Source organism: Aethalodelphis obliquidens, unplaced genomic scaffold, assembly GCF_003676395.1.
Source record: "Aethalodelphis obliquidens isolate GAN/ISIS:26980383/991018 unplaced genomic scaffold, ASM367639v1 scaffold20, whole genome shotgun sequence".
Classification (NCBI taxonomy): Eukaryota; Metazoa; Chordata; class Mammalia; order Artiodactyla; family Delphinidae; genus Aethalodelphis; species Aethalodelphis obliquidens.
The window spans coordinates 6,826,588-6,851,283 of record NW_020837964.1 but is presented as its reverse complement, the minus strand read 5'-3'; the positions used below and the strand labels follow the sequence as shown (position 1 = coordinate 6,851,283).

Below are 24,696 nucleotides of genomic sequence, written 5' to 3'. Positions count from 1 at the left end.
TGCAAATCCCTTGGGACCCCTGAACTGTTTTAATAATTTTGAAAAGTGTAAAGAACAGTCTTCGAGATCAAACCCATGGGATTGGTTGGTTGGGGGTTTTCAGTACAACGTATTCAGGTCGATTTGGTAATCCCAGTTATGCGGCACGTGGCGTTGACCCAGAATGCTGCTGGGCAGAGAAAGAGGGTCTTTTGTTCATGAAAAGGGCGTCATGCGCAACTCATTACCACAGGCAGGAATCCCGTGGGCTGCACCTGGACGCAGGACCAGCTGCTTACAGCTGGTGTCTGTTCTGATTCATTCATTCCTAGGCTGTCTCAGCTATTAAATATTTTTACTATCACTTGTGTTTACTACGTCATAGGTAGGTTTTGTTTGGTAGGGAGAGTGCCTGAGGGTCAGATCCATGCGGTGGTTACTCTGGGTCACGTCTGCACACGTGGGGACCCGGACTCAGTGGCTCACTTGACGTCTGCACCCTCAGAGTCACCGCTTAGAAAGTCCTTGGCTTCCCAAGTGTCCACGTAGATGTCATAACCGTCACAGTCATCGTGACCATCTTACCAGTGACAGAGGTGAGCTGCCCCGCGAGTGAGCTGCAGAGCTGGGATGGGGATCCAGCTGTCTGACTCCACATTCCAGATCTTTCCTGCATCCCACCTGGCTTCCTGAAGTGACCAGCCTATGTCTCCCTCCTCTTCTGACATAGGGGGAGCAGATTTTTTTTTTTAGGCTTCATGGTTTTTTTTTTAGAGCAGCATTAGGTTCACAGCAAAATTGAGGAGCAGGTACAGAGATTTCACAGGTACCTGTGTCCCCACCTGTGCACAGCCCCCCACCGCCAGAGTGGTTCATTTGTTACAGTTGCTGGACCTAACATTGATACGTCACCCAAATCCCCCAAATCCTCCAAAGCCCATAGTTTACCTTACGGTTCACTCTTGGTGTTGTACATTCTGTGGGTTTGGACAGATAAATAATGATGTGTATCCACCACTGTAGTATCATACAAAACACTTTTCACTGACCTGAAAATCCTCTGAGCTCTGCATGTTCATCCCTTGCTCCCCCCATCTCCCTGAACCCCTGGCAACCACCAATCTTTTCACTGTCTCCAAATGTTTGCCTTTTCCGGAATCTCCCATAGTTGTAATCATGCAGTATGTAGCCTTTTTAGATGGGCTCCTTTCGCTTAGTAACATGCATTTAAGCTTCCTCCATGGCTTTTCCTAGCTTGATAGCTCATTTCTTTTCAGTGCTGACTAATATTCCACTGTCCAGATGTGCCACACTTTATCCACTCACCTACTAAAAGACATCTGGGTTGCTTCCAGGTTTGGGCAATTCCAAATAAAGCCGCTGTGTCATCCCTGTGCAGGTTTTAGAAGGGACATAAATTTTTCAGAGGCAGATTTTTAAATGATGGTCCTAGAGGTCCCGCCTCTGGGTGGGGAGCGAGAGCTTTCACAAGCCTTAGAGATGCTTCTGACCCTGCAGGCCAGCTTCCCTGGAGAAGGATCACCGGGGCTGTGCACAAGCAGCTAGCGTGCAAGAATTCCCTTGTCACACGTCCCAGAACCCTCAGATGGAAGCTTGCAGCCCCCAGGCAAGATCCGAGGCAGAACAAGCAGGGATTTCCCACTTCTTATTTGAAAGGCACCAGCGGTGGCTGCCAGCCATGCTTCCCCAAGAGCTGTTGTTTATTTGTCTAAGATTATACCCTGCCTGCCTCCAAGAGGACAGCGGCTTCTCAGAGCTAAGACGCCATGTGAAATGAGGCAATTAGGATCTCACAGAACACGCCCCTCGGATCCCCAGAGACGCCCATTATCCCAAGCCTTGTTTGGCTGTCCCGGCTCTGTGTTTAGGCAGCAAAAGGGAAACATGGTTTACATTGCTTTTGTTTTCTGACCAGGAAAAACACACAAGTCCATCTCACAGGATAGATCCCACCCCTTCCCTGCCTTTCTCCTCTCTCTCCTTTTCCCCATTCACGGATTAAACCTCTTTAAGAGATTCTGGGTGGGATTGTCAATCACAGTTGCCCCTAGAAAGGGCTGCCTTCCTGAGCTCTGACCCTTAGTTGGAGGGGCCGTTTAGCTTGGTCCTGTTACGTCACCAGCCAGGGGGCTCGTTTCAGGCCAGGGGTGGTTTACCTCCGATCACAGCGCTTCCCACTGTGATCTCCACGTGATGGTCACGTTATTCTCTCCTTCCCTTTGTTTTTCTTTAAATTTTTAAAAAAAATATTTATTTACCTAACTACTCTTTGGCTGCATCGGGTCTTTGGCTGCATCAGATTTTAGTTGCGGCACGTGGGACCTTTCATTGCAGTGCGTGGGTTTCTCTCCAGTTGTGGCTCGCAGCCTCATTAGTTGCGGCGCGAGGGCTCTCTAATTGTGGCGCACGGGCTCAGTAGCCCCGGGGCATGTGGAATCTTAGTTCCCCGACCAGGGATCGAACCGGCATCCCCTGCGTTGCAAGACAGATTCTTAACCACTGGACCGCCAGGGGAGTCCCTCTCTCCTTCCTTTTGAAACTCTATGGCCGCGCCAAAGCCCAGCATCCCCTCCTGCTCTGACCTGCTTCGGTTAACTTGAACTTACCGACACTTGACATCCTGTGTATTTTGCTTATAAAATGCCTGAACTGTCTTGCTTTTCAACAAATTTACATTCACAGTGAGAGCTTCTGCCTGCATTTGAGGTAGTGTACAATGTGTACACAGACATACGAGTTTTTCAGTCTACAGGGTGTGCTTGTGGGCAGGGGTGGGTCTCGCACACCTTGGCATCCCCCGCAGCCTGGCATGTGCCCGGCACACGTGGGCTCTCTCTGTTGCATGACGCAGGCGTGCGTGGCGAGAAAAGATCTCAGAGTCATTCTGCAAGCCCCCACCCTGGTCTGTGCCCATTACTGGCAACCGTTGATCCAGAGGAATACGGTCTTTCAAAGGACCTTCTTCTGTTGAATTGTATAAAAGACCTGCCGAAGAGCACACAGATCCTAAGTATACACTTCGGTGAATTTGCACATTGAACACGTCCTTGTCACCTGTACCCAGATTAAGACAAGGAGGATGACCACTCCCGAGACCCTTCTCGGTCCCCTTCCAGCCACCACTCCCCCAAAGGTGACCACTACACTATCCTTGGACCTTATATAAATGGACTCACACGGTATATACTCTTTTGTCGGTGAAACTCATCGTATCGCTGTGAAGACCTGCAGTTTTTCTATTCTCACCGCCGTGTCGTTTTCCACTGGGTGAATACCCATCGTTTATTTACTCAGTTACTGTCAACGGGTGTTTGTGAAGTGCTCCTGTGACCCTGGGGGCATGGTGACCGCGTGGACACAGCCCTGTTGGGAGTATCTAGGAGTGGTGATCCCAGGATGCAGAAGGTAGGGGAGAGTCCGCTTTAGCAAATGCTGTAAGTTACTTTCCAAAGTGCTGTACCAGTTCATGCTCCCGCTAGCAAGGCAGGAGCATCCTGGTTTCTCCTCATCTTGGCTGTCACTGGCTACTGTCATTTTTCCCCACTTTTTTTTATTGTTGTGGCAAAATACACATGACTTGAAATTTACCGTTTAGCCAGCTTTAAGGGTACGGTTCTGTGGCATCAGTTCATTTACATTGTCGTGCCACCATCACCACCATCCTTCCCCAGAACTCTTTTCATCTTGCAAACCTGAAACTGCACCCATTCAACAGTGACTCCCACCCCCTCCCCCCGACCCTCCAGCCATTGGCAGTCTTGCTACTTTCTATCTCTACGAATCTGACTGCTGTAGATCCCTCATATAAGTGGACTCATACAGTATTTGTCTTTTTTTGTTTGTTTGTTTGCGTTGGGTCTTCGTTGCTGCGCGTGGGCTTTCTCTAGTTGCGGCGAGCAGGGGCTACTCTTCGTTGTGGTGCGCGGGCTTCTCATTGCGGTGGCTTCTCTTGTTGAGGAGCACGGGCTCTAGGCGTGTGGGCTTCAGTAGTTGTGGCTCGCGGGCTCTAGAGGGCAGACTCAGTAGTTGTGGTGCACGGGCTTCCTTGCTCCGCAGCATGTGGGATCTTCCCGGACCAGGGCTCGACCCCGTGTCCCCTGCACTGGCAGGCGGATTCTTAACCACTGCGCCACCAGGGAAGCCCTGGTATTTGTCTTTTTTGTGACTGTCCTGTTTCACTTGGCATAATGCTCTCAAGGTTCATCAGAACTTACTTCCTTTTTTTTTTGTTGTTTCCTTGTTTGCTTTCTGGAATTTTCTAGATCTGTCTTTTTAAATTTATTTTGTTGAAATATAGTTGATTTACAAGGTTATGTTAATTTCTGCTGTACAGCAAAGTGATTCAGTTATACATTTATATACATGCTTTTTCATATTCTTTTCCATTATGGTTTATCACAGGATATTGAATATAGATCCCTGTGAACAGGGGTATACAAATACTTTTCAAGTCACTACTTCTCAGTTCTTCGGGGTATATACCCAGAAATGGAATTGCTGGATCATATGGTAATTCTGTGCTTAATTTTTTGAGGAACCTCCAACTGTTTTCCGCCAGCGGCTGCAACATCTTATATTCCCACCAGCAGTGCCCAAGGGTTCCAATTTCTTCATATGCTCACCAACACTTGTTATTTTCTGGGTTCTGGTTTTATTTTGATCATGGCCGTACTAATGTGTGTGAGGTGTTGATAGTTTCTTCTTTTTAAGCCATTCTAGTAGGTGTGTAGTGATTACTTGGTGGTTTTAATCTGGTTTCAGAAGCATGAGGTTCTGATGAATTTATCTGGGTAGCTGCCTTGAGTATTGGTTATTTTATTCCGGGCCGTTGTAGGTGATGCTGGATCACCTTTGGTGTCCTTCCAATCATGGTAAGGCTGCTGGCGCACAGTAGGGCAAGCAATACACGCTTGTGGAGTTAAATCACTGGTGAGAGTGACAGCCGTGTGCTGGGATTCCAGGGGAGAGAGAAAAGAATCCTTGGATTGTGGAAACGTCAGAGCTCCACTTGCCCTGACAGGTGCTGACCCCGTGCAGCCCCAGGCCTGCAGGGAGATCTCTCTCTCTCTCTCTCTTTCTTTGCAAGAAAAGACCTGTTTACTTTCCCAAGTTCTTGCCCCAGGATCTGATCAGAACCCCAAATCCTGTGTCTCACAGCGTAGAAGAGATGGCATTAACTGAAAAACATTCGGGGCAGAGGCAGCTGCCAGCCGTGACCTCAGTACAGCCCCCCAGGTGCCCCCAAAGGACACGCACCCTCCTAAGTGGCACGCGAAAGGCCAGCCTTGCAGCTCGGATCAAAGGGGCCCACGTCCGCCTTGCTGTAATTAGCACAGGGCAGCACCTTCTGGAAATAATGATTCAGCAGAGAGGAGAGCTCGACAGCAGACCTGTGCCCGGCGTGGGCCGGGCCTGTGCCCGTGTGCCACCTGCCCCTACGTGGGGTGTCATCAGCCGCCGTTCTGGTCTTGTGGTGTCTTGGGGGCCAGCGGCCGGCCACACGTTTCCTCTGTGCACCGTTTTCACGTCTAATTAGAGTTTTCCCCTTAGTCCACTTGTTTATTATGCTGATGGACACCGACTCTGGTGGTTTCAGCAGATCCCGAGTGGGCCCTGGGCTGGCCTGTCTAGGGTCAGAGCCAGTTTCCAGAACAGGAAACCCTGGGGGCACCTCGTGCTTTGCATCCCCAAAGGGCCTCTTCCTTCCCCTTTCTCCTTTTCCCTCTTCCCCCCTTCTCTGCAGCCAGGTGGCCGCTCCAGGGTCTTCTGAGCCACCAGTTTTATTATCACCATCACAGGACTGAACAGCGATTACAAGGGTTGGACGGGTCAGGAGTCAAGTCCGGGCCCCACTGCTCTCTCGTAGGTGGCTTTGCCTCCCGGTGCCTTGCTGACTCATCTGTAAAATGGGAGGAAGAGCGCGTTCCAGTGACGATTAACAGATGCTTGAAAATTCCTTCGCATAGTCAGACTTCGTAAAAAGTAGCCCAGCTCCTTCTCTCCCTTAACTTGTCATGGAGAATGGGGTGAACTCCGGGCATGGAGTTAATCTGTTTAATGAAAAATGTAAGTCACAGACAGTTTCCATGTGTGAAAGCACATGTGATAGGTTGACATCTGCCAGGGGTCTTCTGTGACCTCAGAGGAGGGGTGCTGGAATCTGCTGGGTCGGGGGTAGCAGGGACGTGGGTTGATGAAGGCCAGATGGACCCTGGACCATAGGGCAAGGTGAGCTATCATTCCGAAACTCGCGTCGCTTACCACCAGCAATCCTCACGCACCGAGGTCCAGCTCTGGGTGGAACTCACAAGAGGCAGCTCTGTCTCAGAGAGTCCGGCGGTCCTGGCTCAGTTCTGCCACTCCCAGCTGGGTGACCCTGGGGAGTTACTGCACCTCTCTGAGCCTGTTTCCTTTTGCATGTTGGACCAAAACATCATTCTTGTTCTTTTCCTCCCACCCTCCCTTCTCCTGGTATTTTCTAGAAGGCTGCTTTGATGGAAGGCACTGTCCCCAGCTTTCTTTACACTGTCAGGTTCTTTACACTGTCAGGTTCTTCACTCATGCTGACTTGTTCCCATTGTTTTGGGAACAAAAATAAGATGAGGGTAGCAGCACCTGGGTCCTGCTAGCTCACTTCCCGGCTCATCTCAGCAGCCTACGTCCCCAGTGGACGTGGCTGGCGCTAGGAGAGAACACCCACGTGCCCTGGCTTCTGGGTCGTTTGTTCTCATTTCGAGATGGGACCGGGGTGGGGGTTTCCTCAAGTTTGTCGTCTGGGAAATTTCTGCAGAGCTTGTCTGGTGCATGCACAGAAGTTAGGGTTAGAGCTAAGGCCAGTCGGTAGAGGGGACATGGCTGGAGCCAACCTCAGAAAGTCTCAGCAGGACCCAGCCCTGGTGGACGCAATAAATAGCAAATTGATCCACTCACCTCCTTACCCGCTGAAACATCTTTTGATGCTCTGTGCTAATGTCACCCTAGAAAGAAAGCAAGGAGAGAGAACATTCCACTCATTTGCTCCCATCCATCTATCGATCACGTATTTTTACTCCTCTTGAGTGGTTTAAGTCAGAGATTGGCAAGCTATAGCCCCCAGGCCAAAACTGCCTCTGCCTCCGCCTGTCTTTGTAAATAAAGTTTTATTGGAACGCAGCCACAGTCATTTGTCTATTGTCTGTGGCTGCTTTCACGCCACAACGGGCACTGTTGAATTGTTAGGACAGAGACCATGTGACTCACAAAACCTAAAGAATTTACTATCTGGCCCTTGATGGAAAACGTTTACCCACCCCTGGTTTAGATCAAAGGGCTAGAGTGCCAGTCCTGGCTTCATCGATAACTGGCAGTATGGCTTAGAGCAAGTTGTTTCTCTTTTCTGGGCCTCGGTTTTCTCAGCTGTAAAATGGGACCATAGTGACATCCATCTCGTGGGTCCCTCTGAGGAGTCAAGGGGAAGACATCTGTGAGCAGTTAACCCGCATAGGCACATAGATGGTCCTTGACCAAGACAGTTACTCTGGAAGCAGGCTAAGGTGGCAGGGTGCCTGTCCTCAGGAGCTCACAGCACACAAACAGCTGACGACAGTGCACAGGAAGGTCCTGCGGTTGAGGGGTGCCCCGGCCTAGGAGAGCCTAGAGGCAGGTGGCCCTGTTTCCAGGCTGTCAAGAGGCCCCTGAGTTATACCATCAACTAGCATATGTTTGTAAAGACCTGACAGTGTGCCCTCTGGTCCCCACTGGCATCCTTACATCAAAAACACCAAGTGGATAAAGGCCTGTGTGACAGTGGCCTGTGATCTTGGAGTTAAATTAACGCTAATGTTGACCAAAAAATAACAGTTGCTGTTCCCAGCCTTTAGCTCGGAGCTCTAATCTTGAGCAGACATGCCCTTTCCATCTGCAACAGCATCTGTGCCGAGCACAGCAAGGAGACCGAACACGAAGGGAACAGAGACGTCCCTTTCTGCCACATGAGCCACAAAGAAAAAGTTTCTAAGTTGCCGCAACGTCCTCTGCAGCTCTGAGTGCAGTTTTGAGAAGGGTGCTGCCTCTCCTGCGTTTCTCAGAGGCCCGTGCGAAAGGCACGCTCCACCTTTTGAGAAAATTGAGCTCCATCACCACCCAGTTCCGTCCCCCAGACTCAGGAATCCTGTTCTCCCAAAGGCGTGGGTACCTGAGAAGAGCAGGCCCTACAGAGAAGCTTGCGTTATATCAAACTTCCCTGGAATTCCCCACAAACAGGTTTTCTTGGACTTAAATAAAAGCAGTTTATCCTGTGGCCCAGGAATCCCACTCCTGGGTATTTACCCAGAGGAGTGCATTTGCCATCCCCTGAACCCTACCAATAAGTACAGAAATGTTCACAGCAGCTTTCTACACAGTAGCCCCAAACTGGAAATAACTAAAGGTCCACAGACAGCGGTGGCACATAGAAAGGAACGCTGCCTTGCGATTTGAAAGACCAGTAAGGGACTTCCCTGGTGGCACAGTGGTTGAGAATCTGCCTGCCAATGCAGGGGCCACGGGTTCGATCTGTGCACCACAACTACTGAGCCTGTTCTCTAGAGCCCGTGAGCCACAACTACTGAGCCCACGCACCGCAACTACTGAAGCCCGTGCTCCGCAACAAGAGAAGCCCCCGCTCGCCGCAACTAGAGAAAACCCGCGCGCAAGCAACAAGAACCCAACAAAGCCGAAGGGGGGAAAAGAAAAGGTGAATAAGCTACGGACACACGCATCTCACAGACGTGACACCGAGCGAAAGAAGCCAGACTCCAGTGTGTCTACCGTGTGCTTCCTCCTGTAGGAAGTCCGAGGACCAATCTCCAGTGGTAGATCTAGAACAGCGGATCTAGATGGGGGACGCAAGGGAGCCTGCCTCCTGGGGTGTTGCAGACGGTCCATGTCTTGACCCAGGTAGGGGTGACACGGGGCTGTGCTTATGCAAAAATAAATGCAGCCAAATATTCGTGCATTTTTGCACTTTACTGTTTATATGGTGTACCGTAAGTTTTTAAAAGATAGGAGGAAAGAGAGAGAGAGAGGATATCCAAGAAATAGGTTGGGCAGTCAAGGGCTGTGCCCTGGTCTGGGTCCTGTCTCAGGCCTTCCTGGGAGGCTGGTACCCCAGCCTCGGGTAACACCTCCCTGTTCCGAGATCAGGGTCCCACACACCGCAGGCTTCTGTACCCTCCCTTCCCTCTGCTGGGAAGCCTTCCCCAATGTTCCAGAGCATTCCTCCCCCCACTTGCCCTTTGTACCTTGTCTGCAACCGTAGTGCTTATCACCTCGTGTGGCCGTTACCTTTGTGCACCTCTGTGACCCGGCCCCCCCCCCACCTCTGCCCCAGTCAAGAGGCCCACTCCCGCCAGTCCTGGTCATCTCGTCACTCCAGGGCCGTTGTCTCAGAGAACAGACAAGGGGCGTGGCCCAGTGGACCAGACCTGGCCTCTGAATCAACAGTGTGGCCTTTCTCCTGACCAGCTGTGCTGCCCCCAGCCTCCCTCTACCGCCTGGGGGGGTCCTAGCGGCACCCGTTTCCCAGGGTCCTTGCGAAGAATCAGTGAGATGGTGCCTGTGACCTCCTTAGCTGATCCTTGAAGATGTTTGCCGACCCGGTGGTTGGAAGTATGCTGACTTTGTGTCCAGCCCTCAAGAGCCTTGATCAACCGCTCCAGTGGCAAAGGCACTGGGTGGCACAGACGCCCCAGGGTGGCGCGGCGCCCTGGGGGTCTGGATTTCCATTTGTCTTCCCGTGCCCGCCCTGGAGGCTGGAGTGGGAAGGGTCTGAACGTGGGCATATCGGCCCTTCGCTCTAATGTTAAACTTCCTGAGCCATTTGGCCATACAAGCGGGTAGCTGCCGTGGCTGGACTCATGGTTAATGAGCCCAGTGGGCCTCCTGACCATCTGCACGGAGTGCAGTCCATAGAGAACAGCCTTGGCTGGCCCCGGCCTCCAGCCCCGCTCTCACGGTCCAGCCTCCGGCACTGCTCTGCCGAGGTCTGCTCAGCAGGGGAGGGGGGCTGGTGGCTCTTCCTTCTGTGTGGAAGATCCCACGGCCCCCTAGGCGACCCCTCCTGGCCCCCCAAAGAGGCCTGGGCTGTCGGGGGAGGGGTGCTTGAGACGGGACAAGGCGAGGGGGGCGAGCCTGGAACAGGCGGTGCTATGCGGCCCGGAGCTCCTGGGATGCCATATGGGGACCTGACCCCAGACCGTCCACAGCGGATGGGGGGGGGCCTGCTTGTCATCTGTCATCCGGAGCTGGTTGATCACCTCCTGTGCACCACGCCACTCCGAGCCAGAGCCCTCCTCTCTGATCCATCTTTCTGGAGTGATCTGTGATGATGGAGGGCCTTGGAGGGCTCTTGTGTTAAAGCCCCCTTTTCCTTCTGTTGAGGCTTGAACGTGATCGCCTGGGTGTAAGGAGCTCCCTCCTAGCGCCCGGGCCGCATGTGGGGAGTGGAACTCAAAGACACGGTGCCCTCGCCTCGCGGCTGCCCCCCCCCCAGCCCATTCCGGGCCATCTCTCTCGGGCCACCCCTGTGCAGCGCCGTCTCGGGGTGACCGTGAGAGGAGTTGCCTATATCCAGCTCCTAGGAGGTGCGGAGCTGTACATACCTAATTGCTTACCACAAACACCCTTAAGATCTGAATGCTGCTACTTTTTTTTATTGTGATTTAATTCACATACCATGAAATTCCCCACATGGGCCGTATGGAAACTGCCGAACTTTCTGAAGAACTGCCAGACTGCTTTCGCACGTGGCGGCCCCCTTTCACATTCCCACCAGCATTGTATGAGGGTTCCAGTTTCTCTACGTCTTCTCCAACACCTGTTATTGTCTTAAAAAAAAAAAAAAAAAAAAGTGGGTATGCATACTACCTCGCTTTTACAAGGGCGAAATTGGAGTCTCAGAGAGGCTGAGTTGCCTAAGGCCACACAGCCGGCAAGTGGTGGAGCCTGGATTCGACTCTAGAACTTCCGGTTTTTAAAAAGTCTTTTGATTGAAGTAGAGCACACACACACACACACAGAAAAGTGCCCATGCCGTGTCCTGCCTGATGCATTTTAACAGCATGAACATGCTGTGTCGCTCCCACCCGGAGGCAAGACCTAGGACGGTGCCAGGCCTCCTTCAGCTCCCTCCTAACCCCTTTCCAGTCCTCTCCCACCCAGGGGGAACCTGCGGGGTCACCAGTTCTGTTGGAGGATGGTGTGATGGTCTCTCACTGTGACAGGATTCCCCCGCCCCCATTTTTAACTCACCCGCCTGTTGGAGACAAAGGTTGGGGCGTGAAGTGTGACGGCCTCGGATCTCTTCTGGTCTGTCCTGAGTTGCTGTGTATGGCTGGGCCAGGCTCGCACCTGCTCAGAACCTCCATTTCTGGTCTGTCACAGGGGTGGTGGTCATACCTGCCTCCCGGGAGGGCTGTGGCTTCTAGGGGGCTGATGGAGGTGGGTGGGTGAGGGGAACCAGCAGGGGTGCTCCCAGCCTGAGAGGTCCTGACACACTGGGGTAGGGGAGGGATGCTCTGCTGGGCCTGTCCCTCCATCCAGGCTCCGTTCCAGACATCCTTGATCAGTTGCTCGGCTGACAGAGATGCCCAGGGGCACAGATGAAAAGTGCCGTGCCCAGCGACACAGATTCCCGGTCATCTGATCCCCCTGGTTTTCCTGGGTCATCTGTTTCCTCCCTGACTGTAGGGCCATGTCCCTTCTCTTCACTGCCACGTGCCCAGCCCTGGCATTAGGTTGCACACGGAACGGGTTCCACGTGTTGAGTGGCTATGTGAATTCGGTCCCGAGGTGACTGTTGCACTGGCCACCTGTCAGGTTCTCAGGAGCCCACGGGTGTTTAGTGCAGTGGACAGCGCTGTTACAGCGCATTTCCATTATCCTAGACGGTTCTGTTGGGCAGTGCCGATCCAGGGTTATTTATGAAGAACTTAGAATAATCACCACCAAGGAAAGAAGATCAAACAAAACACCCTAAAACGTAAGAAAGATGTTTTTTTTCTCGTAAGAGATTTTCCTGCTCAAAGCCCAGTTACTTTTACTTTACATGTAATTGTAACAGGCTTGGCTGTCTGGTTTCACAGCCAACAACAGTAGAGCAGAAACCTTTTGAGGGTCGGGTGTGGGGACGATAGGAAGTCGCCGTTTGGCATCAAGAGAGTGATTGGAGACTGTTCAGGTCAGACACGCTCTCTCACACTCTGAGGCCAGTAGATGTCGCAGCAGGCAGCTCTCTGCCCCCTTCATGGCACCAAGAGCTTTGCTGGGCTGTAGCACCACTCACCAGTGGATGGTGGGTGGTAGTAATAACAGTAGCTCCGGGACAGCAAAAGGCTAAGTTATGCTCAGTATCTTTGGTTTATAGAAACAAGGGGAGAAGGGAGTGTGAGAGGCATTCAAGGAGCTTTGCTCCGGGACTGGGGTCCAAACTGGTCCAAATTGTTAACCTGCTGCTTTGCTTTTGCTATACAACTTTCTCTTTGTGGGATTAAAAAGAACATCAAACTATTTTGACGTGCCTTTCCCAAGTGAGAGTGTGTGTGTGTCTGCCCTCAAGGCCGAGTTGAGCCGCTGGCGGCTGTAGGGGCTGGGTGGGTGGCAGCGGGAAGGGAGATTCTGAGCCCCGCGCTGTGCTGGTTCCTTTCTGCACACCGTGCGTTCAGGTACACATACTGGAGTCTGGATCTGGCCGGAGGAGTTGGGCAGAGCATAGAGATGGAGGTCACCATCTGGGGGGATGTGAGATTGAATCCATGGTCTGTTTCTTAAAAGCAGGGACTAGTGACATGTCATCGCCAATTTGTGCTTCCATTTCTTCTTCTGTAGCGTGTGGATAAATAGAGATAAATACAGCCCCCTGACCCCAGTGTTGTTGTACAGTTAAATGAGATAATATAGCATATAAAGCCTTCAGCATGGAGCTGGCCACATGGTAACAGCTTGATAAATGTTACCCAGGGACACCCGTGCCTTTCTACGTGTGTGTGTGTGTGTGGGCGGTGGGGGGAGTCATGTGGGTGGTGTTTGCAGAGCGTGTGTCCTGCCGTGTCACTGAAGAAAAAATCCAACAGGCTGTTCACAAAAACCAAGACGGAAACAACCCAAATGTCCATCGGCTGATGAGTGGGTAAACCAAATGTGGCCTCTCCGTTCAATGGAATATTATTCAGCCATAAAAAAGGAACAGCGTGGTGATACATGCTACAATGTGGGTGAACCTCAAAAACATTTAGGTGAAAGGAGCCAAGTAGAAAGCAACACATACTGTATGGTTCCACTGATGTGAAATGGCCAGAACAGGCAAATCCACAGAGACAGACAGCAGACCAGTGGTCGCCATGGACGGAGGGTGGGGGGCAGAGAGCGACTGCTTGGTGGGTGCGGGCTTTCCTTTGGGACGATGCAAGTGTCTCAGCGCTAAACTGCGCTGGAGGTTGTACAGCACTGTGAATGCGCTGAATGCCACTGAATCGTACATTTTAAAATGGTTAGTGTTTAATTTTATGTCGTATGAATTCTACCACAGTCTTTAAAAGAGCAGCAGGGGGAGATGAGGACTGAAGCCCACTCCCCTGATCCAAGAGGTAATGGCGTCACCATTATTATTACTGCCGCTGGTGTTGTTGGCCATCCAAGGCAGGGCCGGAGGGGGCTCCCCTGCCCTCTGATTTGATCTCTCTCCTTTGAGGCAGGGGTTTGTGTGTGGGGCTGGGGGCAAATCCTTCCTCATGGCGGAAGGGTGGTACCATATAGAGTCAGGCTGTGCGGTGTGGGTCCCCTGCATGACTCAGGTGATGTCCACAAATGGAGAGAAGAGATCGTCCCCAGGCCCCAGCGTGGCCCGACTGCCTGGGCGGCCACCCCCCAGACAGCCTGCTGTTCCCAGCCTGGCCCCCCAGCCGGGCAAGAGTTCCCCTCCTCCCCCTCCTCCCCCTCTACCCCTCCCCCTCCTCCCCCTTCCCCTCCTCCCCCTTCCCCTCTTCCCCCTTCCCCTCCTCCCCCTCCCCTCCTCCCCTCCTCCCGTCCCCCTCCCCTCCTCCCCCTCCTCCCCCTCCTCCCCATACTCCCCATCCTCCCCATACTCCCCATCCTCCCCTCCCCTTCCCCTCATCCCCTCCCCCTCCTCCTCCCCCTCCCCAGGAACGGTGCCGGGAGCTTTCCCGACTTGTGTCTTGAATCAGCCCAGAGCCTCCTCTTGGGGGCCTTCAGACTCATGATTCATACTCGCTTTTAGAGAAATCCCCATGGAAACAAGCAGGCATGTCTGGGCGGGAGGGAGCTGGCTCCCCAGAAAGGCAGGGGGAGGTGAAGCCTGGTGGCATCCTGCCAGCATTAGGGGCTGAGGTCAGGGGCTGTTTTCAGGGGGCCTTTGGTCACCCCACTCCCTGCCATCTCTGCCACATGGAAAGTGGAGAAGGTACAGAGTTTGGAACGTCAACCCTGAAGGCCTTTGGGGGTCACTGGGGGCCCTGATGAGTTCCCTTCAAGCCCTGCTGTCTCTAGTCCAGATCCAGGTGTTGTGTGGACAGGGAAAAAGCTCCTCTCAGAAACAGAAGCAGGGAGGCAATGTCCTCTTCCCTGTCTGGCAACACCAGGGCCCACCCTGGCCCCTCATCAGTCCCTGAGAGCAAAAGGGCAAAGGCATCCCCGACCTGTTCCCCGACTCCCATGGGAAAGCAAGAGCCAGGACCTGGCTTGCAGAAGGACCCTCCTGCAGAGGGACCCCCCCCCCCTGCAGAAGGAACCCCCCCCTGCAGAAGGATTCCCCCTTGCAAAAAGACCCTGCTTGCAAACTTCTGAGACACCAGCACCCATGCCGTGCAGTTACATTGCAGGCCCTCATCGAGCAGGCGGTTGCTCAGAACTCACACGGGTCAGAGAAGCGTCCAGCAGGACACAGCCAACCTGGTGGCCCAGGGTAAAGCCCCCCAGGCTTAGCCAGGACTCCCCAGATCTCTTTAATTTCTCTTTAATGAGAGCAATTTGGCAACAACCTAAAATATGCTCTTACCCTTTGTCCCAGTAATTCCATTTCTGGGAATCCGGCCTAAGGAAATAATCCTAAACATGGGGTAGAAAAACATGTTTCACAAGGATGTTCATTGTGGAGTTGTTTATAGTAGCATAAAGTGAAACCACCGCAGTGTCTAGGGGAGGGGGTGGGAGTGGTGATGAGACAAACGGGGGTCAAATACTTAATAGGCACTAAAATGGTTGTTCTGAAGATGGGATGGGCATGTTTCGAATGGGTTCAGAATGTGGAATGGGCATATGCTGTAACATGTGAAAAAAGGCAAGTTACAGAATTATGTGTACCTGTAAAAAAAAGTCACGTATAAAAAATAATCAGGGGCTTCCCTGGTGGCGCAGTGGTTGAGAGTCTGCCTGCCGATGCAGGGGACACGGGTTCGTGCCCCGGTCCAGGAGGATCCCACATGCCGCGGAGCGGCTGGGCCTGTGAGCCATGGCCACTGAACCTGCGCGTCCGGAGCCTGTGCTCCGCAATGGGAGAGGCCACGACAGTGAGAGGCCCGCGCACCGCAAAAAAAAAAAAAAAATCAGGAAGGCAGTATACCAAAGCGCTTATGAGAGGCCTTGATAATGATTTTATCTGAAAGATTTCATTCTATTTATCGTCTTCCAACTCATCTTGAACATTCACGCATTGCCTTTCTTAGGTTTGAGTTGTAATTTACATTCAGTAAAATTCACCCTTTTAGTGTGCAGATCTGTGGATTTTGACAAATGTGTACAGTCAAGTAACCACCACCACAGTCGGGACAGAATATTTCCATCACCCCAAAAAGATCCTCCACGCCCCTCCCCCAGGCCCCTTGGTAACCAGTCCCCTCCCCCATCTGCTGGCAACCGCTGGTCTGATTTCAGCCCCTGTAGTTCTTGCTAATTCCAGGATGTCATACAAACGGAATCATACAGTACCTCTTGCACTGCTTGTACATGTAGAAATAACTTTTAATCTGCTTAATGTTCTCTTAAATGCACCTCTTAGAGCTGGATTTCCTAGCTTCCCTCAAGTAGAGAATTTAATTTTTCCTTTTTATCTAACTCAGCCTTTAACCCATGCAGGAATCTCCTCCGATGTAGCTCTGATCGTCATGTTCAGATTACCAGGGAATTATCAGTTATCTGTAAAATCATCCCAACAGTGTGAAAGTACCCAGGATGAAGGAGGTCCTTGGTCAGCATTAGCTCACACCTGCATCCAAAGAGCAGCGTGGGAGGTGGGGGGGGCTTCCAATCCTGATCTGCCCCGTTACCCTTGCAAGCCTTGGGGGCACCCCCTCCAGGCTCTGTCCATGATGATGATAATAGGATCAACAATAGGGGTAGCAGCAGCAGTTAATTTTTCTTAATAAGCATTTTATGTCAGAACAGTTTGAAATGCAAAGAAAAGTTGCAAAGACAGTACAGAGAGTTCCCATATACCCCACATCCCCTTTCCCCAATGGTTAATATCTTACAATAGCATGAGACATTTGTCACAGCGAATGAACCCGTATTGATATGCTCTTATTGAAGTCCACACTATATTTGATTTCCTTAGTTTTTCCCTAATGTCCTTTTTCTGTCCCAGGATCTCACATGGGCTCACAGTACATTTAGTCATCATGTCTCCGTAGACTTGGCGGGGACAGATGCTCAGACTTTCCTTGTTTCTGATGAGTACAGGTCAGGTATTTTGAGGACTGTCCCTCAACTGGGGTTTGTCTGTTTGCTGTTTTTCTCATGGTTAGACTAGAATTATGGCTTTAGAGGAGGAAGATCCCAGAATAAGAAACATTAGTGTTTCTCACAATTGTTCATATTATTGAGTTTTTCAGTATATTCCAGATGCTGTGCTAAGCCCTTAACAAATTGGATTCCCTTTAAGGCTCCTAATACTCTCTTAAATTCTCATTTTACCATTGGAGGAAATGGGCTCAGAGAGGTGCAGTAACTTACGTAAAGACACACAGTAAGTGGCTCAAACACAGGTCTCATTGATTCTCCAAATTTTGCTTTTAGCCAATACTGCTTCAAACAGCAATGCATCTGCTTTTCAAAAACAGTATGTATTTATTTATACCCGTTTCCCCAAAATGCCCGTGCTGAAACTTTTAGTCAAGGCCACCTTGAGACAGCTACAGCGGGGTCAAGAAAAAGGCCAGCACAGGTGGTTAGCTGGCCCTCCATCATGTTACATCCCACATGCCGTGGTCATCTGGAAAGTGTTCCCACGGGCTTGGTGGGCACTGGGCGGCACAGGGCCTTGCTGTGTCTTCGTCTCCAGGAGACTGTGGTGGGAAATAGAAGCCTCCAGGCTTTCTGCTCATGTGCCCAAGGTGCAATTCTAAAGGAACGAGGCTGGCCATTTGCTCAGTTTGGATAATCAAATCCACCCCATTGTGGTCACGCTCTATACCGTTGTGGGATTTTGGGAATGGGTTTCTGTATGTCTGTCGTTTGGTGTGATCCAGAGATTTTCTAGATGCCCTAGTGGCTGCGTCCTAGTACGTGTTCTCTGGCTTCTCTGTGCATCAAGAGGTCAGTGGCCTGGGGTTTGGGACCCAGCCAGACCTAGAAAAGGGAGAGAGATGGCCGTGGGCCAAGGAGAGCTCTTCAGCACATCCGGGCACCCAGGTGCCATTGCTTCCCAAAGGAGGGTTTTTAAAATTTATTAATTTATTTTTAATTTAATATTTGAAACTAGTAACCAAAGCCTCTTCCCAAGTATGTTATGCGTGTGATTGTAAGTAATAACATGGATGGACATTTTTTTATTTAGGAAAATATTCCTTCATTTGTTAAGGAAATACCAGTCACCTCCTAAATGTCAGGCGCGGATTAGGCACAAGAAACGGAGCAGGTAAAAATCCTCGCCCTCGTGGTGCTGACACACCAGCAGGGGAGACAGTCAGCAAGAAGCGCAAGCGTAGTCACCCATCCGCCGGGCCCCTGGTGCCGCTGGTATTCTCAGGACAAGACGTGCTGTTGAGGCTGAGTCATGTACTGCAGAATACTGAGAACGTGCCAGCGCAGGGGATGTGGAACAGGGCAGAAGGGCCAAGGGGAGCCCACGTGTCTGCCTTTGGGATACACTGATAAGCCATCTTGGTTGGACACAGAGGCTGCCTGGGTTGGTGCCGAGGGGTGGCCCATGCACTGGTGAGAAGGGCTAGATGGACTTGGCTGCCTCATCCCCGCCCTGCCTGGGTGTCAGCAGCCTCATGGCTCATCTGGACCCATGCGGGTTCCCTGCTTCCGCCAACTGTCTCCATGCAGCAGTCCCAGTGATGCTACGCCCACCCCATGGGCAACAATCCCCGGAATCCCACTGGGCCTTCCAGTCCCTCCAGGGATGGCCTGCCCATCTCTTCAAGACCGTTCTTACCCGCCCTCCCTCCCTTTGGCCTTTGCTCCTCCCTGAGCACTCCCAGCTTGTTCCCACCCCTGGGCCTTTGCACAGGCCATGGGCCCGCGACGCGCTTCCCCTCCGTCCTTCCACGGCGCTCCAGCTCTCTGCCACCCGTCACCACACCCTATCTTGACTTTTGGTGCCGCACTTGGCCACTCTCCAGTCGTTTACTTATTTGGGTATTTTGTCCGTTTGCTGTCTCTTAGCCCCGCTGCGCTTCTGTCTTGTTCACTGCTGTATCCCCAGCAGCCAGCACGGGGCCTGGAACGTAACCGGTGCTCAATAAATATCTGTCAAATGAATGAACGAGTGAATGAATGAATGAACAAATCGATGGGTCAAGTTACTCTTACTTCCTGAGCGTGGTAACTGATCGTACCAGGGAGACTTGAGGCAGCCTAAGCCCTCAGCCTTTTCTCCTCCGCCGCCACGACCACCGTACCTCAGCTTTGGCAGACAGAAATTGAAAATAAAACACCTCGTGGAGGTCCTCAATCCTCGGGGTAACATTCACTTGTTGGGCCACCGATTTTAAATCGCTTGTATCACAGCTTAGTGGTCCGGGCAGAGATCCCTGAGTCAGCAGCTGAGTTCAAGCTTGGCCACGCCCCTTCCCGGCTGGGTGACTTTGGGCAAGTCACATGACCTGCTGAGTGTCAGCTTCCTCATCTGTGCAGTGGGGATGGCTCTTGTGAGGATTAAAGGAGATAGCACTTGCCATGCGCTTGGGGAGTGCTCGGCCTTTGTCAGAGCGTAGGAGATGTTAGCTGTTACTCTTCTCAGCTGTGTTGCACTCACCTCTGATTCTGCTGAAGTCTGGCTTCCTGGGGCCAGAGTGACAAGGACACTGCTGGTTCCCGGTGGCCAGCGCATCCCCCTGGTGCCTAGCACCTTCTCCCCGTGACAGCGGAACTCACTCAGCCGTGAGTGGCTGTGAATTTCTCTTGCCCCACCCTTACCCCAGCATTGACCGATGATAGCCCTTATCATTGTCCCTTTCAGCACAAATGATGGAGCCCTTGCCACGTACCAGGCACTGGGGAGAGAGAGCAGGGACCAAGACACACACTGGCCTGACCTCACGGAGCTGCAGCCTGGCTAAGGAGGCAGACAGCAAACAGATAACACATAGGTCCACAGTAATTAAAACGGGTATGGTCGAGACTTCCCTGGTGGTCCAGTGGTTAAGGCTCCGTGCTTCCACTGCAGGGGGCTTGAGTTCGATCCTCGATCGGGGAGCTAAGATCCCACTTGCCTCGCCTCGCGGCCAGAAAACCAAAACATAAAACCGAAGCAATATTGTAACAAATTCAATAAAGACTTTAAAAATAGTCCACATCAAAAAAAAAAAAAAAAACCCAACAAAGCGGTCATGGTAAGCACGTAGGGCACAGGGAGGGATGTGACCAGGTGGGTTATGGGGTCTGGAGAGGAGAAGAGGAGTTGCCAGGGGTGGGTCGGGGGGACCACAGCCTTTTGGGGACCAAAGAGCAGCCTGAGTTTGCCGTGCTGTCAGCAGGCCTGTGTCTGTGTGTGGGTGCTCGGAAAGGGAGAGAGACGAAGGGGGTGGGGCCGGAGGAGGGTGCGAGACCATTCCTGCAGGGCCCCGTCGGTGGTGGATGGGAGCGTGGCATATGTGGTTGGGCCACTGGGAGCCACTGAAGGCTGCTGAGCAGGGGGGCAGAGGGATCGAGTTTGCCGACTTGGAACACGGCCCCGAGTGCCGAGTGGAGGACGCATATCTGTAGGGGGAGATGAGGCAAGGAGTCCAGTGGGGGGTGGGGGTGGGCTGTGACTACTTTCTGGGCAGGAGAGGGTGGTGCCTTGGACATGGTGAGGGATGGAGGGGTCCAGGCTCCGGCTGTGCTGGGCCCCGCAGAAGCCCAGAGGAGCAATGCACAGGCCTTGCCCTCAAAGGGCCCCCAGTCTGGTCCCAACTCTGCACGTCCCAACACATGGGCGGGTGTCCACCATGGCCCCCCTCCCCTCCAGCTGGATGCTGCCAGCTGGGAAAGATGGAGTCCTTTGGTCCCCAGAGTTGCCAAGTGACTGTACCAGCTCGGTCTGCTTGTTGCTAGAGTGAGAACGTTTTCCAGTGCAGATATCGTGCCTGATCTTGTAACCAATGTGTGTCTTCGCTTTTTCTTTTTTTGTTGCAGCCAACTGGGTACATGGAAAACTCAGTCTCCTACAGCGCCATAGAAGATGTTCAGCTGCTGTCCTGGGAGAATGCCCCGAAGTACTGTTTACAGCTTACAATTCCTGGGGGAACTGTCCTACTGCAGGTAGGATAAATAAACATGAACAAGCAGTTTCTGCTCCGTATCCCCACTCACTTGCCCTCCTCTTATCCCTTGGAGGGAGACAGCCAACTATTAAGAGGAAAGGTTGTTTAACTTGGGATGTTTTTTTCCTCCAAGTACAAGAAAGGTGTAAATTGGGGCTTACTGTGGGAGACGGAGGAGTGCGTGCAGATGGAGCTCCTGCTGCACACCTGCCACCATCTAGGAGCTTTCCGTGTTGTGTTTTTATTGCTCTTAACAAAGCCAAAAAATGGGTTTTCTGATCTCCATTTTACAGATGAGGAAACTGAGGCACACAGGCACAGGCTTTAAAAGGCTGTAGAAAGCACGTAAGCAACAGATGCTACCTTTTGCTGTACTTCGAGTGAGGAGGTTTCTTACTTCTCATTGATCTCAGTCTTTTGAGATTCTGATGGAAATATGAGCCACCTCCTTGGAAAAGGGTGCATTTTGTGTGTATTGATCGAGACTGTTGGTTGGATATGATGCAAACATTATTCAAATGACCTGAAGCAAAAAGAGAATTGGATGCTGTAAGTGTATTAAAGTAAGTGGAAGTCTAAGAGAGGACTTCAGGCATAGCTGGACCCAGGAGTCAAATGCTATCATTAATATTCAGTCTCTCTCTATCTCCTGGCTTTGCTTCTGTGTGCCGGTTCATTATCGGGCAGAGGCTCTCCATGTGGTGGGAAAGATGGACTTCTGGCAGCCTCAAACTACATTCTTGGAGCTTGTAATTCTTAAAAAACGTGAGAACGCATTTTCCTTTCAGTATCTTTCTATAAAATCTCATGGAAGATTCTGATTGGCCGTTCTATTGTCCGATTCACCCCAGGGGATGCCCTGTCCTGGGTTACATGCCCACCTTTACAGTGGCAGCTGTGTACTCTGATAGCCCTACCAGGACCTCATGGGAGGGGAGAAGTGGGTCCACCAAGAAAGGAATTGCGGCAGAAATAATAGCACGGCTGCTGCAGTACATGCATGTGACATGTTCTGTATCATTTCAGGGAGTGCCACCCCACTTTCCAACAGGGACCCCAAGTCAGAGACTCCTTGTCCCGAGAGAATGTACTCTCTCATCATTGGGAGGATGGTCTGCCTTGGGCTTTCTTCTAGGAACGTTTTCTAACTCTGTCAGTCCGGGGAGACCTGCTTTGAGCCCAAAGAGATGCCCCCTAAAACTTGTTTGAAACGGGGCCACTGGATTGTTTTACAACATTGGAGCCAAGAGGCACACAGTTTGGCCTCTGAGGAATGCCGAGCCCCAGAAGCTGTGTGTAACAGCTAAGCATCCTTTAGGAAAACCCCGTCATTCACTGATGTCTCTTGGAAGACACCAGAGCCACACCTGCCTGTCTGTTTTCTTCTTAAATCTCTCACTCTCTACAGTTTGAATCACGGAGCACTGAGCCTGCCGTCCCATGTGCTAGGGCTGGGGGTGGGGAGGTGAGTCAGCCCCTCAGCCCCATCTTTGAAGAGCTCCTGGGCCCCCCCCCGGGGAGACAGAGCCATAAACAAATGACTACAGAGGTAGCAGCTGAAATAGAGTCCTGTCCCCAAGGACTGGGAGCCCAGAGCAGGGAGTGACTCACTGGGCCTAGGGGTACCAAAGAAGGCTCCCCCCAGGATGGTGATATTAGAGCTGGGTGTAGAGGGATGAGTAGGAATGGGCCAGGATGGGGGGCCACACCCTCCGGGCAGAGGGAAAAGGGGGTATAAAGCATGAATGTGGCGGAGGGGGCCTTCGCTGCCGTGGAGAAGAGGGGGAGGTGGATGCAGGGCCTTGCCCATGCGTCCGGAGTTGTTGGGTCGCAGCCAGACCATACAGGTCTTGTTAGCTGAGTGGAGAAGCCACAGTGTCATTCTGAGGGGCAGTAGGGAGTCACCGAAAGCTCCTAAGAGGTGGTGGCCCAGTAGAGGGATCAGTCCGTTTGCAGGGCAGAGGGTGCTGGATCCATGAGTGCCACGGGCAGGCAGGACGGAGGGAAACCTTGAGATAGCCCAGCTGGAGGAGGGAGGGCCCCGAGCCCCCAGCTCCCTGGGTGTGATGGTCGCTCCCCTGGTAGAGGCAGCTGGGTGGCCTCGTTGCTTTGGGGGCTGAAGAGGCAGCCTACCCCCAAGGAGGACCTGAGCATCACTCGCCCCGGGGACAGGGGGCAGTGCGGCTTGGAGGATGCAGGTCACCGGGCAGCGCCAGAATGTCCCTTTAATCTTGGCGGTGGCCATGGGCCGGCTGTGATGACTCGCCCAGCTGGGGCTGTGTCCCGCGGTGGCCTCACGTCAGGGGGAGCTCTGACGTGTTGACAGTGGGCGGGCGGGCCTGCGGCTGCTCCGCACCCCTGTCTCGCTGGGTCCCTGCTCCAGTGGACGGCGCAGCTGTCACAGCCCAGGCACCTGCGGGAGCCAGAGCGGGACTCAGACCCAGGGCGGGACTCAGACCCAGGGCGGGAAGCGCTCGCAGCCTCCGCCCGCCTGTCCCCCGCCCCCCACCCGGGGAGGCCCAGGTGGGTGCAGCCCTGCCCCTGCCACCTCGGTCTCTCCGTCACTGTCATTTCCATCGCTTCTACCTTCCTTCCTTCTTGTCGTCACCCTCCTCCTCTCCCTCCTGTGATTCATGGGTGGCGTGTGGCCGTCTTGTTATGTAAGCGGGTTCGAGTCATCTTGGAGATGGGCTCCACGCTGGGAGGTCCGTATGGTTATGGGGCAGCCCGGGGTAGGGGCCCGGGGTGGTGCCCGGAGGTGGCAGGCAGGGCGTCCCTCCCATGCTCTTGGGACGGTCAGCAGGATCCTCTGCTTTGGTTTGGTCCCGAGTCCCGTGACAGGAGCCAGAGCAGTGGCGTGACAGAGCAGCCTTCCCTGCTCCAGTGGGGGGTGGGCGGGGGAGGACCGAGAAGCAGCCAGGTGTGCTCGGGGGGGTCAAAGCCACACTTCACCTGGGTGCTTCTGGTCAGCAGAGGGTGAAGATGCCGTGAACCGTGCTGTCCCTACATCAGCCACTGGCCACACGGGGTTGTTTGCACTTAAATCCAAGTTAATAAATCACGAAGGCAGCTTCTCAGTCCCCTAGCCGTGTTCCGAGTGCTCAGGACACACGTGTGGCCCGTGGCCGCTGTTGTGCCGGTGGAGAACGTTTCCGTCATCACACAAAGGATGTGACCCCAGAACTTTGCATTTTGACCCCATGCTCCGTGCACCGCTCCCGCCATGGGAAATAGCCTGAGAATGCAGGGGGGGTCCGTAGGGTTCCAGCATTCCTGCGTCCCTGAGTAGGGTTCCATCCTGCTGCATGTGGCACAGCTGTTCTCTATGTAGGGGTGACGTCTGGGGGTCACAGGGGTCCTTGCCCTAGCGTGCCCGGTCTCTCTGTCTCGTTCAGGTTCTCCGTATCCACATACGTCTGTTTCCCTCTGACTCTCTTTGACACCTCTTTCTCCATCTCTCCCCTCCCCTCCCCATCTCTGTCTCTTGATATACCTCTCTCTCTGCTTCTCTTGTAGTTTCTTTTCCTCTGGTGTCTTTCTCCAGGCCTCTCTCTCCACCTGAGCCCTTCTCTCTGTGTGTCTGGACTGAACGCTCTCCTCCTCTCTCCCTCCCCTCTCCCTGCCCCTCTACCCACAGCGTCCTTACACAGCTGCTTTATGAGAATTTGACTCGGTACCTCACTCAGACCCCTGGGAACTGAGTTCAAGGAAGGTTAAGAAACGCTCTCAGGCGGACACGCCTCCCCCACTCTGCTCAGAGACACCGAGCAACACGCCAGCAGGTCGAGTCACCAGGCAAAGGCGCCAGCCTTCTTCCAGCCTGGGTCCAATCGGTGTGTTTCTGGATGCTTTGTGGTATTTCATCGTGAGCTCCCTAATATGCCATGTTATTAGACTCCCCGGGGGCAGAAAGGACCTATTTATCTTCCTTCTTCCCTTAATGCCCTTTCGGCTGGCATTTCACCGTGAGGAGTAT

General features: G+C 52.8%; 1 protein-coding gene across 1 annotated transcript in view; it reads left to right on the top strand.

Moving 5' to 3' along the window:
• CMIP (c-Maf inducing protein) overlaps nt 1-24,696 on the top strand; it is a 236,709-nt gene that overhangs the window by 124,939 nt on the left and 87,074 nt on the right. The window contains exon 2 of the mRNA XM_027119169.1: nt 20,593-20,718. Within this exon, the coding sequence (XP_026974970.1) occupies nt 20,593-20,718 (126 nt within the window). The remainder of the gene's footprint in view (nt 1-20,592; nt 20,719-24,696) is intronic.